The sequence below is a fragment of the Akebia trifoliata genome, chromosome 4 (genome assembly GCF_017979445.1).
Source record: "Akebia trifoliata isolate Shusen 1 chromosome 4, ASM1797944v1, whole genome shotgun sequence".
Taxonomy (NCBI): Eukaryota; Viridiplantae; Streptophyta; class Magnoliopsida; order Ranunculales; family Lardizabalaceae; genus Akebia; species Akebia trifoliata.
The window spans coordinates 44,341,060-44,355,441 of NC_141378.1; the positions used below are offsets into that span (position 1 = coordinate 44,341,060).

Below are 14,382 nucleotides of genomic sequence, written 5' to 3' on the forward strand. Positions count from 1 at the left end.
ATCCCCACTATCCTCAAACTAATGGGACAAAATTACCCTTGAAATTGTAGCCTTCGGTTGCAGGTCAATCTTTTAGAAAAGCAAGGTCTTCTCCTTTTCCTTTTTATTTAATTTCTCTAAAAAAAAATTTCTTATAATATATTCATAATATAAAAAAAAAACCCATAAATATTGATGGAGAGGGCATATTGTACTCTAGTTAGTAGTTTAGCTAACTAGCTACAGTCACATTTATGTGCAATTGTACACTGTTTCTGAATCAATGACACATGAATGTTTAATTTTGTCAATAATCCATGCACTTTCACACTAACAAAAAAGAAAATCAGATTAGTGAATTTTAGCCATTGGATTCCAACAATCACTTTTCATGGTGTGTAGTTCCATTAAAGATTAGACCAGAAATTCATGATATTTGAGATGAAAGAATGGACCACATGGAATATAGAGTTGGGGAACTAAACAACTCCCTATAGTACAAGATCACTATTTTTATAAAAGTGAGGAGGTGAAGAGGAAGAATAGCGACCTTCTCATCAGTTTTCTCTTATCGTCTCTCTCTATCTCTCTCTTGGATCTGTTGTCTGAGAGAGATCAGTACCTCCAATTCTCCATTTTTATTTCTTCTCTCTTTTCAAGAACACACTACAAAGAGAGCTACAGAGAGAAAGAAAAGAAAAGGAGAGAAAGAGAAAGAGAAAGAGAGAGACAACAGATAGTGAGAGAGAGATGGAAGAGTTGAAGAAGCTTTCAAACCCAGAGAAGGAAAACGATGTCTGAGGGTTTTACTCCCTTTCAAACCCTGCAATTCTTAAGGTAAAACAAGAATAAAGCAATAAAGATAGAGCACCCAACAAAGTAAGAATCCATTAAAAAAAACTCTCTTTTAATCTTCTCTTTTACTTTCTCTTAACTGTATAACTCATTTCTATAATCTTCAATTACTCAATATTTCATTATGAGTTTTATTTGTTTCCTTCTATCTTATCGATCCTTCATTAACATGAGCAGCGACCATAGAATAAGGCGGTGTCGGTGTCGGTGTCGGCAACAACGCAGAAAAAAGCGATGCTGATGATGATGATGAAGAAGAACAAGATACTGATATGGGATTAGAATTATAATCTATCATATCGAACACGAGGATCAGCATCAATCAAAGAGAGTAGATCGAAAGAAATTGAAGAAACAAAGCTGGATTGGACTACATTTGATGCAGTTAGACACCGATTTACCATCTCAAATACTTAATTTCAATTCTTGAATACTTCATCGGCCTCTCAAGGCCTAAATTCTGTAAATTCTATGTCACAAGATTTCCATCAAGGGGTGGTCTTCAGTTTCTCAAATGGGTTTGAGAGATCAACCATGATACACCAAGATCAACATCAACAACAACACATCGGAGTACAGCAGAATCCGAGGGATAAGCTAAGGTTACAAGGATTTGAACTGCAACCACCGCCACCGCCACCACCTTTAGTAGGGATAGAAGAAGAAGAGACTGGGGAATTGCCTGTATACGAAACAGGCGGGATGTTATCGGAGATGTTCGGTTTCCAATCTGGGGTTGCACCTGTTGCAACCGACCTCTTAGACAATCAAATACCTGAGAATTATCGATTACAACGACCATCATCTGTGGAGGGGATCGACTGGTATGGAAAACAGCATCAAATTCCAAGTATAAATGCAGATTCAGCATCAGCCATGCAACTTTTTCTAATGAACCCACATCAAAGATCACCTTCTCCTCCTTCTCATCCTCCTCCTACATCTTCTTCTACTCTCCATGAGTTCCACTCTTCGGGTGTAACAGATGCAGCCTTCGGTGGTAGTCCTATTCCTCCAGCTCAATTTAATTGGGTTACCGAGAGTGGTGGAGGTCACAACACTATTACTCAACAAACTAGTTCTAGTAAATTTGGTGGAGTTGTAGAGAGCCAAGGCCTTTCGTTGTCGTTGTCATCGTTGCAACACTTACAAGCGGCGAAGGCCGAGGAATTGAGAATTGAAGATGGAGGGATGTTTTATTATAATCAAGGAGATGGGGTTTCTTCTTCAAATTCTTACCAATTGAAGAATTTGGGGAATCATATGCAACAGATGCATTTACAAGTAGGTCAGAACCAACAGATTCATGTTGGGTATTCATCTGTGGGGGTGGTGAATATTTTGAGGAATTCTAAGTATTTGAAGGCTGCCCACGAATTGTTGGAAGAATTTTGCAGTGTTGGTAGGGGACAATTGAAGAATAATATGATTGGAAGGCTTAACAAAAACCCTAATACCAATATGGGTAGTGGTGGGTCTTCATCTTCCTCAAAGGATCTCCCTCCTTTGTTAGCTGCTGAAAGAATTGAACATCAAAGGAGGAAGGCTGCCCTATTATCCATGCTTGATGAGGCATGTTCTCTCTCTCTCTCTCTCTCTCTCTCTCTCTCTCTCTCTCTCTCTCTCTCTCTACACACACACACACACAACCCTTTTGTATGTTTCTTGTCCCTTGTTTTCTAAATTTTTCTAAAACCCACCGGAGAAAAACACAACTTCCGGGAAGATTTAAAGAATTAAGCCGGCTTTTGAAAGGGAATCGATGGAATCAAGTTGGGTTGAATTTGATTGCATTTTTTATATTTATTATTTTAATAATTTGTTTGATGGGTATGTTTTGTATTTAGGATCTCATATTCTCCTCAAGTAGTAAAACATGAGAGATTACTATTAGGGGTATGTGGCCAATGAAAAACTATGACTCTTTTGATTCCTCATGAAATGTAGGCAAGTTGTTATGAAGTTTCCTACTCCCAAGAAATTCATACCCAATCACAGTAATATTGCAAGAAACTCGTTGATTTTTATATAAGTTGACCTAGGGATTGTTTTCTTTCCATTATATATTTTATAATTTGTAAAAAAAAAACACCTAGCTACCAGTGCTGCCAAAAGAGAGAAAGAAAGAAGAACAAAGGACATTCTTTCTTCCTTTCTTACTTCATGTAACAATCATTTCAGTCTAACATGATTTGATTCATGCATTAATTGAGCATACTTTTGGTCTTCTTCTTTTTCTCTCAAATCATAACAAGACAGAAACCAACATTCCTAATTTTGAAATTCGTAGACAGACATCATCACCTCTTCCCCTTTATTAAAACTCAAGATTAATTGAGGACTCATAGTCATATTTTCCTTTTACTTTTATTAGTACCCACTTCTTTATTTTGAAACAAGTGGAAATTAACTTGTGATTATAATATTAAAATTTCAAATGATTAATTTTATTAATAATTATGTGTTTTCTTTCTTTATTATCCCATTATACAAGTGCAAAAAACTACATCATCATCTATAAATATTGGGGTCTGCAACAAGATTTTTTCTTTCTTTTTGTCTGTCAGCTCCATCTGATTGTATCTTCTATTAATACATGTGTCTTCATATATTTTCTTACTACTACCCAATTTTTGGGAAATTTTTGTTATTTTTTCTGCCCCTCCCTAAAAATAAATAAATAAAAATTAGACTTTCCATTAATTGATAATTTGAGGGGGTTTTTATTCTTAATTTTTGAGCTGCAGGTGGACCGAAAATACGGTCATTACTGCGAACAAATGCAAATGGTAGTGAACTCATTCGACTCGGTAATGGGTTATGGAGCGGCAACTCCTTACACATCCCTAGCTCAGAAGGCGATGTCACGCCATTTTCGATGTCTTAAGGATGCAATAACAACACAATTGAAGCTGACCCGTGATCTTCTCGGAGATAAAGAAGGCCTAGGGGCTTTAGGAGTCACGAAAGGTGAGACACCGAGGCTCAAATTGCTTGATCAAAGTCTAAGACAGCAAAGAGCCTTCCACCAAATGGGGATGATGGAACAAGAAGCTTGGAGGCCACAGAGAGGATTGCCTGAGCGTTCTGTAAACATTTTGAGAGCTTGGCTCTTTGAGCATTTTCTTCATCCGTATGTTTGCTTAATTATACCTTCTTTTTGCTAGAATCTCTCTTAATTTTGAAAAATACAAAATAAAACTATAATCACAAAATAATAGATAACCACCATCTTATTAGCATATTATAGGATGCATTGTAATAAGGTATATTGTAATACATCAAATCATGTTTTTAGCAACAATAATTACTCTTACAAAGGAATCTATAGTCTCCTAATCCTAATTTTGATCCCAATCTTTATAACATGATTTGGTGTATCACAATCCAACTTCTTTTTTTTTTTTGGCTAATTATATCACAAATTCACAATCCTCCTTGATACAATGCATCCTATATTTATCTACTATATCTCTTTTCTCTGCTAGGTCTGATTACCCTTCTAGCTTTAGTGCTTAAAAGATGCCCTCTCTACAGTAAAAAAAGCTGAAGCAAAGCTTTTTTTTTTTTCTTCTGAAACAAATCATCTGAAATAGTCCCTCGCTGTCCTCCAGAGTTAGTTATCAAATAAACCCCATTAAAATAAACTCTCTCTCTCTCTCTCTCTCTCTCTCTCTCTCTCTCTCTCTCTCTCTCTCTCTCTCTCTCTCTCTCTCTCTCTCTCTCTCTCTCTCTCTCTCTCTTTTTGCAGAGTATAGAAAATAAAAGTGAGATCAGTTGGTGCAGTTGTCCTCTTTGCAGCAGCTGTTCTTTCTTTATCTTAGATTTTTCACGCTTTGACAGGAAAATAATTGTTGGATCCAATATAACATATATGCTATATAAAGCTGATCTCGTATTCTGATATTGTCTCAGGTACCCTAGTGATGCAGATAAACATTTGTTGGCTCGACAGACTGGTTTATCAAGAAATCAGGTTCTTCTCTCTTCTCTCTTCTCTCTTCTCCTTCTTCAATATTCCATCCAACCCATAAAACAAAAAAAACAAAACAAAAAACAAAAAACAAAAAAATGGGAAAAAAAGAGAGAACAAAATGTAGGGTTTAGGGTTTGCATTCAAAAACCTAGAAGAGAATAAGAGAAAAAAGAAACCTAAGATGAGAGAAGTAGTACAAGGACTTACATGGTTTAGGGTTTCATTTTTATCTTTTCTTTACTTTCTGTTTGAAAAAAGTTCAGACTTTTCCTTCTTGTTTTTTTCATGACAATTAGAACATGTAGGTACCAAGTACAAAAGAAATATTTTTTTTTTTTACAAATATACAGAAACTTAGTAAACCTTTGATTTGTTTTTTAGCTTTATTTTTCTATTATACTCCAACTCAAAAAGTAAACATGTTCGTACTTGATATCTTTTTCTTCTCTTCTTCGTTCTTTTGTAATTAAAATTTTGTTTACTTCTAATAGAATTCTCTGGAATAGGGAAAGAAATCTCTTGAAATGTCAATTTCTTTAATTTTCTCTCCTGTACATTGTAAATATTGCACCTACATGATAATTTAATTTTTTTCTTCTAAAAATATAATAATTATATATATATATATTGCTAAGTAAGCAAAGAGTATATTAAAGAGGAAACAAGTACGAAGGGCGAACCCTTAATTTACAATCCGAACATGAGGGAGGACCATCCAATCTCCCACAATAATTTTCTATATAGGATATGAGTTTCTTGACTTTCTTGTGTTTAAAATAATAAAGTATTAGATTATGATTCATTGTAATAGGGTGTACAGTACTGGTACATCTAATCAAGTTTTAGGATTAAATCAACAGTAATGATTAAATGACTCTCTTAACATGACATGTGCAAGTACCGTAGATCTTTACTGCTCAGGATACTCCACATATTTTTTGGGATGTGCTGTTGTGTATCCCGAGGAAAAAAAGATCTACGGTTTTGGCACATGTCACATCATGAGAGTATTTTGAGTATGTTTCATGGGGGAGTTATTTTATCAAGATCCTTAAATCAATTAGGTAGAAATTAAGATTATATTATTATATCAAGATTATTTTGAGTGGTTAAGATATCTTTCTCATAAATTTTATCACAAGGCTTGCATTCCTTGTGAGTATTCCACATCTTCTTGTAGGAATCCATATTTAGGAGCAACTATCTTATTTATTGGTAAGCCTGTTTTTTAATGAGATCAATAACTCAGTGATGTCGAGAATTGAATCCAGGCCAATAGTGTCATGACCAATAGACTTGACCAATAAAGTTAGCTGCAACAGTCATACAATAACTACCCTTATTCCAAGCCTTTTCCTAGCATATAAATAAGACAAAATAATAGAAATAGTGATTTTCATGTTTAGAAATATTTCCCTATTGGCACCTTCCTTAGAGGCATATTCCTATTTTTTTTCCTTTTGGATGAATCTCTTGGACATTAAATCCCTAATTTTTTTATGAAACATTTTCTTGTCAATTACATCTTAATTGATTACCAAAGGATTGTTTGTAACAAGGTATAAATTGATATATCATATCAAGTTCTCATCATAATTATTTTGAACATCCTAATGATATATATCATATATAGATCTAGGATGCTCAAACTAATTCTGATGAGAATATGATATGATACAAAATAAATAAAAGGATCGTCACAGCTTCTTTATTTCTTTCTTCCATTAATCTCTCTCTCTCTCTTTTTTGGTTTTTTGCTAAGCAATCGAAGATTTATTAAATTAAAGAAAAGAATTACAAAATCCGGGTGTTTGGGAGACCCAATTGGTCAACAACAAACGCCCTCTTACTAAAAATGGAAGATTATGGACATAATAAAAAAATTAAAAAGTACCAGAGGAGGATGCATAAACAGCCAAAGCGTATGCGGAATTGAGCCTTTCATTTATTTTGTATGTGTGAGTTTCATCATATCAAAGCTGGTTAAAGTCTCAAGTGTTGATGTCACAACCTGAGCTCAAAATCTGCTTCACATACCAATTAGTAACCACTAACCCCCTTGCCTGTTAAAAACATAGTGTTACATCATATGGCTTTCTTTATACATTATTTTATTACTGAAAAAACAAGGGAAATCAAAAAGAAATTAAGAAAGAGAAGACCTATAACTATTCTACTACAATTTATAATAATTGAAGTATTATATATATATATATATATATATATATATATATATATATAAGTTTCTAGGATTGAGTATATGTTGTTATTATTTTCTTCTCTTTGACATCCAGGGGTTTTCATCTTTTACATTCTCTCTCATCTGCAATAAATTATTTAGATTCTATGAGAAATCAGAACTCTTTAATTTCCATACTTAATTATAAGAGAAAAGGCCAAGATCCCATTCCATGAGATATCACATGTAAAACAATAAATTCAAACATATAATATACAGTTATACAGCACATACAGATAGTTACATAGAAACATATATAACCCAATGCTTTAAATTATATTAATTATCTCCATTAAATTCATTGCAGTGTGTCTTTATTTCTCCAACCCAATCTTACCCCCTTATATTTAAATGTGTTTTATTAATTATATCTCCAGGTATCAAACTGGTTCATTAATGCTAGGGTCAGGTTGTGGAAACCCATGGTTGAAGAAATGTACCAACAAGAGAGCAAAGATGCAGAAACAACAGAAGAAGAAGAGAGAGAAATATTAGAAATAGAAAGAGAAAGAGACAGAAACCAAAGCAGTAGCTCTGCACAAACACCAACGCCTACGACACCAACAACACAAGCAAGAACAACAACAGCAACTACTGCAACGGCCAAAAGATCCGAAATCGATGCCCTAGAAAACGACCCTTCACTTAACGCAATCAATGGCCAATGCTTCTCGGAAAACAAAGCAACCAAAGCCACCACCACCTCACATAGTGACGTGTCACCAACCCTAATGCAACGTATTTCAATGACCCATGAATCATCCATGCATCATCATCATCAACTTCGTGATGTGGTGATTGGTGACACGTGTCACCATGGTGGAATCGTTGATGCTGACTATGGGTCCAACTGTACTACTATGGAAATGGAACCATCACCACTTATAAGGTTTGGAAGTAATACAGGTGATGTGTCACTCACACTAGGGCTACGACACGCCGGAAACTTGCCAGAGAAGAATCGGTTTTCCGTTGGCGACTACCGGAGCTGATGAAGTTTGAATTATAAAAGATCTCTTCTTCTTCTTATTTATTTTCTTCTTCTTTTTTAATTTCATTTTGAGAAATTATATGAACGAGAAACGTAACACTACGTAAGCTAGTTGGATGGGGGATCTATTAATTAAATTGTATACTAAATAGTTTTGCATACTTTGGTTTTTATAGACTGTAGGTTTTGTACTTTATTATTCATAATTGTTTAGAATCTCTATATTTAAGAAGAAAATTAGTTTTCTGCATTAGTGGTGACGACTAAGAGCCATGTATTGAAATTCCTTGAGTCAACTTGAAACTCAGCTAATTAATTCATGTGTTTAGAGTTTGATTCATTGAGTTGACTCGGAGTCGTGTGGGAATTGGTGTGGGTTCCTTTATCTGGTCAGTCCCTAGTCTATACTTTTCCTCTTCGGAGAAGAAAAATGCTGCTTAAACTCTTAATAGACTGCCATAATTATATCAGTTACAAATTCGACAAAACTTCCATTTTAGATGTTGTAGGTTGGATACATTTCCGTTCGACGGTACTTATTTATAGCTTTGAAGCCGGTTGTTGTAGCATATGCTAGCTTGATCATATTAATCACAGAGATGGTGATACTTGTCAATATATATAAGATTCTTCTTCTTTTTTTCATGAAGGTTACATGGTGTTAGATTGTTGCTTTAATGAGTGTGGAACAATTTTTGGTAGACTTTTTTCAAATCAACCTATAGAATGTCAAATTACATAAACTCAATAATCATAATGCATGTGTGTTTTATTGATGGAAAATGCTGGAATGACACAAAGGTGACAAAAATGATGTGGTGGCGTGCACATAACTGTAGATGTTTTTTACTCGTATCTCGTGGAAAAGCATCTACGGTAATGTGCACGACACATCATCATTTTGTCACCTTTGTGTCTCAGTTTGTGTCACCCCAGCACGACTCTTTATTGATATTTTGGAAATGTGTCTACCGACTCCACACTTGGTATATGAATCCTTCACCCATCCCTTGGATACAATAATCAAGCTAGCTTCCATTTTAGATGTTGTAGGTTGGATGCGTTTCCGTTCGACGATGCCTATTTATAGCCTTGAAGCCAGTGGTTGTAGTGTATGCTAGCTTGATCATATTAGTCTCAAAGATGACAACACTTGTCAATATATATAAGATTCCTTTTTTCATGAAGGTTACATAATGTTAGATTGTCTACACAACTTTAATGAGCGTAGAACAATTTTAGGTAGACTATTTTCAAATCAATCTATAGAATGTCAAATTACATAAATTCAATAATTATGATGCATGTGGGGTTAATTGATATTTTGGCAACGTGTCTACCGACTCCATACTTGGTATATGAGTGCTTCACCCATCCCCAGAGCCTATTGATTTAGACAAAATGATCAATCACCTTGTAATTCTTGAGAGTATACTGTGTCCAAAAAAAATCATGTATCATTTTATTGAATCCGGTGAGATTTTTTCCTATTCCCACAATTGAATTAAGTATGCAAATATTTTACCAAATAGAAAGAATGAAAAACCAAAATTACAACATCATAATCTTCAATAAATAAAAGGGTGAGATATCCACTATTTATCGATTAAAAAAGAGGAGGGGAGATATCCATTGCTTGTTAGTCAAGATTTTTACCAAATAGAGCCCTTACAACAATTGAATTTACTTACATTTATTTTTCATTCAACCGTGCCATGGACATTTATTTGGGAAGCTGATAAAAATGATAGAAAAGTAAATTAAATAAATGTAATTTTAGTAGATATCATTTTTGGTATTAAAAAAAAAAAAAAAAACTATTATCATATTAGAACATTACCCATCTTCTAATTATTTTAAAAACACTTATGGCACAATAATTTTAACTTTATTCCGACCAAATTATGTGTTATAATTGATGTTTGAAAAAAAAAACAAAAAACAAAAAAATTTATATTTTTAAATTGTTTAAAATATTTTTGATTATGTAATAGATGTATTATATATTTTAATTGACTCTCCAGAGTCCACTCAAGAGTCATCGAGTTAATTCCACTTGATGAACACACGAGGGGAGTCAAATTTTCTAGATAATAATATTCCATAGCAGACATTTCTAAGACACACCTCTAACAAAGTGACAAATAGTCAATTCTGAGGTGTCAACATCCTGATAGGAAAGGTCATCGACATGCACATCACATAGATCTTGAGATCATCTAACGGTCTTGAACTTTGGATGACATTGCTAAAATATCCTCCTAGAGAGGATGCTATCACTTACATATTATTAGTGGGTACCCAAGGAAGATATTTTTTTTAGTTAGGTAAATGGTCTACATCTGATATATACAGGCTATAAAATCCAAAGGATTGATTATTTATCTCTAACCTAGTGACCATGATTGAGTATTTTAAGCTGAGGAGTAGTGGTTGATAAATGATTGATGTTTTTCATCAGAAAAAAGGAAAGAGAAAAAAGAAAAAAAGAAAAAAGAGAGAGAATCATATAGTAATTATCACATAATAATTACACATTAATGAACTCATCATTTTTTTAGCTCCTTGTTAAATAGGAACCACATGATTATAGGATGTGCGGTGAATGGTAGAGAGTGATTTTTCGTGACACTATCTTACGTTTGTGATCAAGCGAGGGATCTAGCATAGTTTCGCTTCACAAGCCATCTAATCCAAATTTTTTTATAAAGCTATCTCATTCGATTTCAAGAAAAATAGTGTTAGTGTTATCATTTTGTTGTGACTTTGTGTGTGTGTTTGTGTGCGCGCATGCACATGAGTATAGGGGCGGAGCCAGAATTCTCTTACTGAGAGGACAAACTATAGTTGTCCTATAAGGTTGAACAATATGACTTTGAGGAGAAAATTCAATGATTTTTGTGAGAAGTTGAGTAAAAAGGCATTTGGGTCACTTCTCATTTAAATGTGATAAAAGACCTAAGTTAAGGACAATGTCATCGGTGGGGGTGGGGGAAACTGTCAAATATCAATCAAATAGGACTCTAATAAATCCAAAAACTTGAGTGAGGACTTGGGTGAGGGTAACTACGAAAAGTTTATGGGGGCAAATTCAAAATATATCAAATAATCAAGTAGACAATGTATTTTTTTTTATTTTTTTTTTAATTGTGGGGGCAAGTGCTCCCAATGTAAATCCACCCGAGTGTGTACGTGTGATTTAGGATTGGCAATGGATCAGTTCAGTATCGGATCAGTACTACTCCAATACCAATTCGAAATTTAATTTGTAAACATGTCTTCGATCCGATCCAAACAAATTAATGAATATATGAACCGAATCTGATCCGTTTTATTTCATCCTTAATTCGAAACCGATCTGAACACATGCATATAAAATTTTAAAAATCTACTTTCCAACTATAAGTATAAGAAAATACAAAAGACAAAAACGTTTTATCTACATGTATTTATATGAAATTAAGAATAACAAAAAAATTATTAAAATAAGTTCGGGGTAGATTGGGAGTAGATCCGAATCCAATCCGAAAATCCAATTTTTCATATTTTTGGATCGGATTGGCTTGGACATCAAGTATATTTCGGATCATTGTCAGTCCTACTGTGATTATGCCAAATTTCTGAGAAATAGAAGGGTTGGATGAACATACCATGGGATTTATGTCCCAGGAGTTTGCTCATGTGTGGAGAGAAGGAAACAATTGTTTGTTGTATGTATTCAGTGATTAAGGGACTTTGAAATGTTTCTAATTTTCCCAAATTGATGAAGAGAACTTTCATTGTCAAAATTTACACCAACTATTACTTGTAACACACCAAACTTTATGTTAACAGTTGTTTATTTTCAAAAAGACTGATGTATTGTAAGTAAAAATTGGCGTGTCAATAAAATCTCTCTTAAAATGTAATAAATCTGGCCGATATGATAAATAGAAACCTATTCTTAATCAAACCTAGAGATGTCCTAATCTTCATAAAGTCTGATATAGTATAAACAATGCATCCCAGCCTAATCCTCTTATGAGAGCTTTTGTTAACACACCAACTTTTACTTACGACACACCGATCTGTTTTAAAAAAATAATAATTAAAGAGCTGTTTATATATATGGGATTTGTCCCGAAACATGCACAACTTATGTCCAAATTCCAGTTTTGGTGCATTGCTCGTTTTAATTCTCAAAACAGACTTTTTTCAGTGAATTCATCCCTTTTATAATCAACAATTGATAAATTATCAACAAGATAGCAGATAAGGTAAAATCATTGGTATTTTTTCAACGAATTCGTAGATTATAAAAGTGACGAATTCATTGTAAAATGATGTTTTGGAAATTAAAATAAACGATGTACCGAAACTGGAATTTCGTCATATTCAATGCACTAAAATGGAGATTCACCTTATATAAATTGATGTGCTACAAGTAGAAGTTAGTGTGCCAATAGAATCTCTCTTGATTATTCAACTATTAAATCAACCATGAAGAGATATGTGGCAATGTAGTTCAAATATTCAACGGTCAATGGACAGAAGAAGTGTATCACTTTTATTCTTAATTTTCTTAGTAACTCTTCGACTAGATTGGCCTTCCTAAGTTCAAAAATAATAAGACGTGTTTCCCAAGGCTATTGACTATTAGTTATATATTTCTCTAAACTTTAGAAAATAATTTTTACGCCCAATTTTCTTGTTTTGGATATTTTAAATGTATAATATAATATAATTTATTGTAAGGGTACTCTTATATACATTGACTGCAATGATTTTGAATTTGCATTAGACCCTTATCTTATTATAATTTTGAAGGTTAAAAGTGTATTTTTATAATTGCAAGAAATTAACTTTGAACCTTATTTTTTTTTATTGGTACTTTGAACTTAATTTCATTATAATATTGCAGATTAAAAAGATATTTTTGTAATTTAAAAAAAAAATCTATTAATATGTTTACAAGTATATTTGTAATGTTATTCCTTTTTAACCGAAAGAATCTAAGAATGGGTAAATTTAAGTGTAATGATTGTCTGGCGCCCTCCTTTTAACACATGCACCCATCATACAATCATAAATCATTGGCCTTGGGATATGCATAACCATAAATCTTTTTCTTAGATATCCCGAGGCAAATGATCTATAGTTCATGATGGGAGCTTCATATTATCACAACTCTAAGTTTAAATGTATTGTGGAGGCATTTTTGGAAGAAAATTATAGTGTCAACAACTCTCTACTTTGCCTTCTCTCGTTATAATAGTAAAGATGATGTTATTGTCACTTGTTCATTATTGCGATGAGTCATATTTAAATAGAGTGTGGAGCCCTATTTTCGATGGTACAAGACATTTCAATTAGGGGGAAGACATCAAACATTTTGTGTCAGTGAGAACCAAAAAGATTTCAACTTTGAAGGCGTTTTGTCTTTCGTCCTTATTGTTTTCTTTCTCTCATCGGATTTGATAACCTATTTGATTGTTCTTGATTATTATGAAAATTATATTATATAAATTTATGAAGTTTAAAATATATGAGGTTGATCGACTTTATCTAATGGTTATATCAAATCATCTTTGGATCTTAATATTGAGATCCAATAAGGAACCCAACCCCAAAAATCCAATCCGAATTTATATTGGAATGAAATCAAATCTAATCTTAGCCTCATCGATTAACCCATCTCAACCCTAATCCAAACCCAATCCATTGACAACCCTAGACATGACTAGAGGTGTCAGTGGATGGTAGAAAATTCGAATCCGATACGAATATTATTCGAAAATTTCGGATATTGAATTCGAATTCGGATAGTTTTATATATTTGAATACTTTTTGGATATGGATTTGGATATTAACATTTCGAATCCGATAATATCCGATTCAAAATAATATATAATATATATTATTTTATTTGATTAATTTTTTATATAAATAATGTAATTTATTTTATTTTATTTTATTTTTTTATTATATAAATAATATAATATATTATAAAAAAAATTTAATAATGAAAAATCAGTTGGATAAGGAAAAATTATGGTTTTTTTTTTTTAATATACAAATTATTCGAATTCTAATCGGATATTATCCAATATCCGATAAGATAATAGGATTCGAATTCGAATAGAGTTTAAGAACATCCGTCAAATTCGAATTCAAATATCAGATAAAAATTTTGAATTTTGATTCAAATATTATTGTATTCGAACGGATAAGCATCCATTGACAGTCCTAGACATGACTTAGTGAAAAATTAAATGGAGGAACAGATTCGTTAAAGCTTGAAATTCTTTTAGAAAGGATTTGAGGATGATGATGATTATTAATATAATAAATAATTTACATAGG

General features: G+C 32.9%; 1 protein-coding gene across 2 annotated transcripts; it reads left to right on the plus strand.

The window, feature by feature from the left end:
* The first annotated feature begins 509 nt into the window (after positions 1-509).
* Positions 510-8,293, plus strand: LOC147405182 (BEL1-like homeodomain protein 2). 2 transcript variants are annotated; one of them, XM_086441404.1, is made up of 5 exons: positions 510-858; positions 1,012-2,406; positions 3,582-3,967; positions 4,750-4,810; positions 7,427-8,293. In XM_086441404.1, the coding sequence occupies exons 2-5, from the start codon at positions 1,306-1,308 to the stop codon at positions 8,039-8,041; spliced, it is 2,163 nt and encodes a 720-aa protein (XP_086297530.1). In that variant the 5' UTR covers positions 510-858; positions 1,012-1,305; the 3' UTR covers positions 8,042-8,293. The 2 variants fall into 2 exon arrangements, with proteins under 2 accessions (XP_086297530.1, XP_086297529.1); XM_086441403.1 differs by having other exon boundaries at positions 510-816.
* The last annotated feature ends 6,089 nt before the right edge of the window (positions 8,294-14,382 follow it).

What these genes read in the sequence shown, in the direction of transcription:
- LOC147405182 (XM_086441404.1), top strand. Translation starts at nt 1,306, where the DNA reads ATGTCACAAGATTTCCATCAAGGGGTGGTCTTCAGTTTCTCAAATGGG. An exon ending in TATTATCCATGCTTGATGAG is followed by an intron (nt 2,407 to 3,581) that starts GCATGTTCTCTC and finishes TTTGAGCTGCAG; the next exon opens with GTGGACCGAAAATACGGTCA. An exon ending in TTTGAGCATTTTCTTCATCC is followed by an intron (nt 3,968 to 4,749) that starts GTATGTTTGCTT and finishes ATATTGTCTCAG; the next exon opens with GTACCCTAGTGATGCAGATA.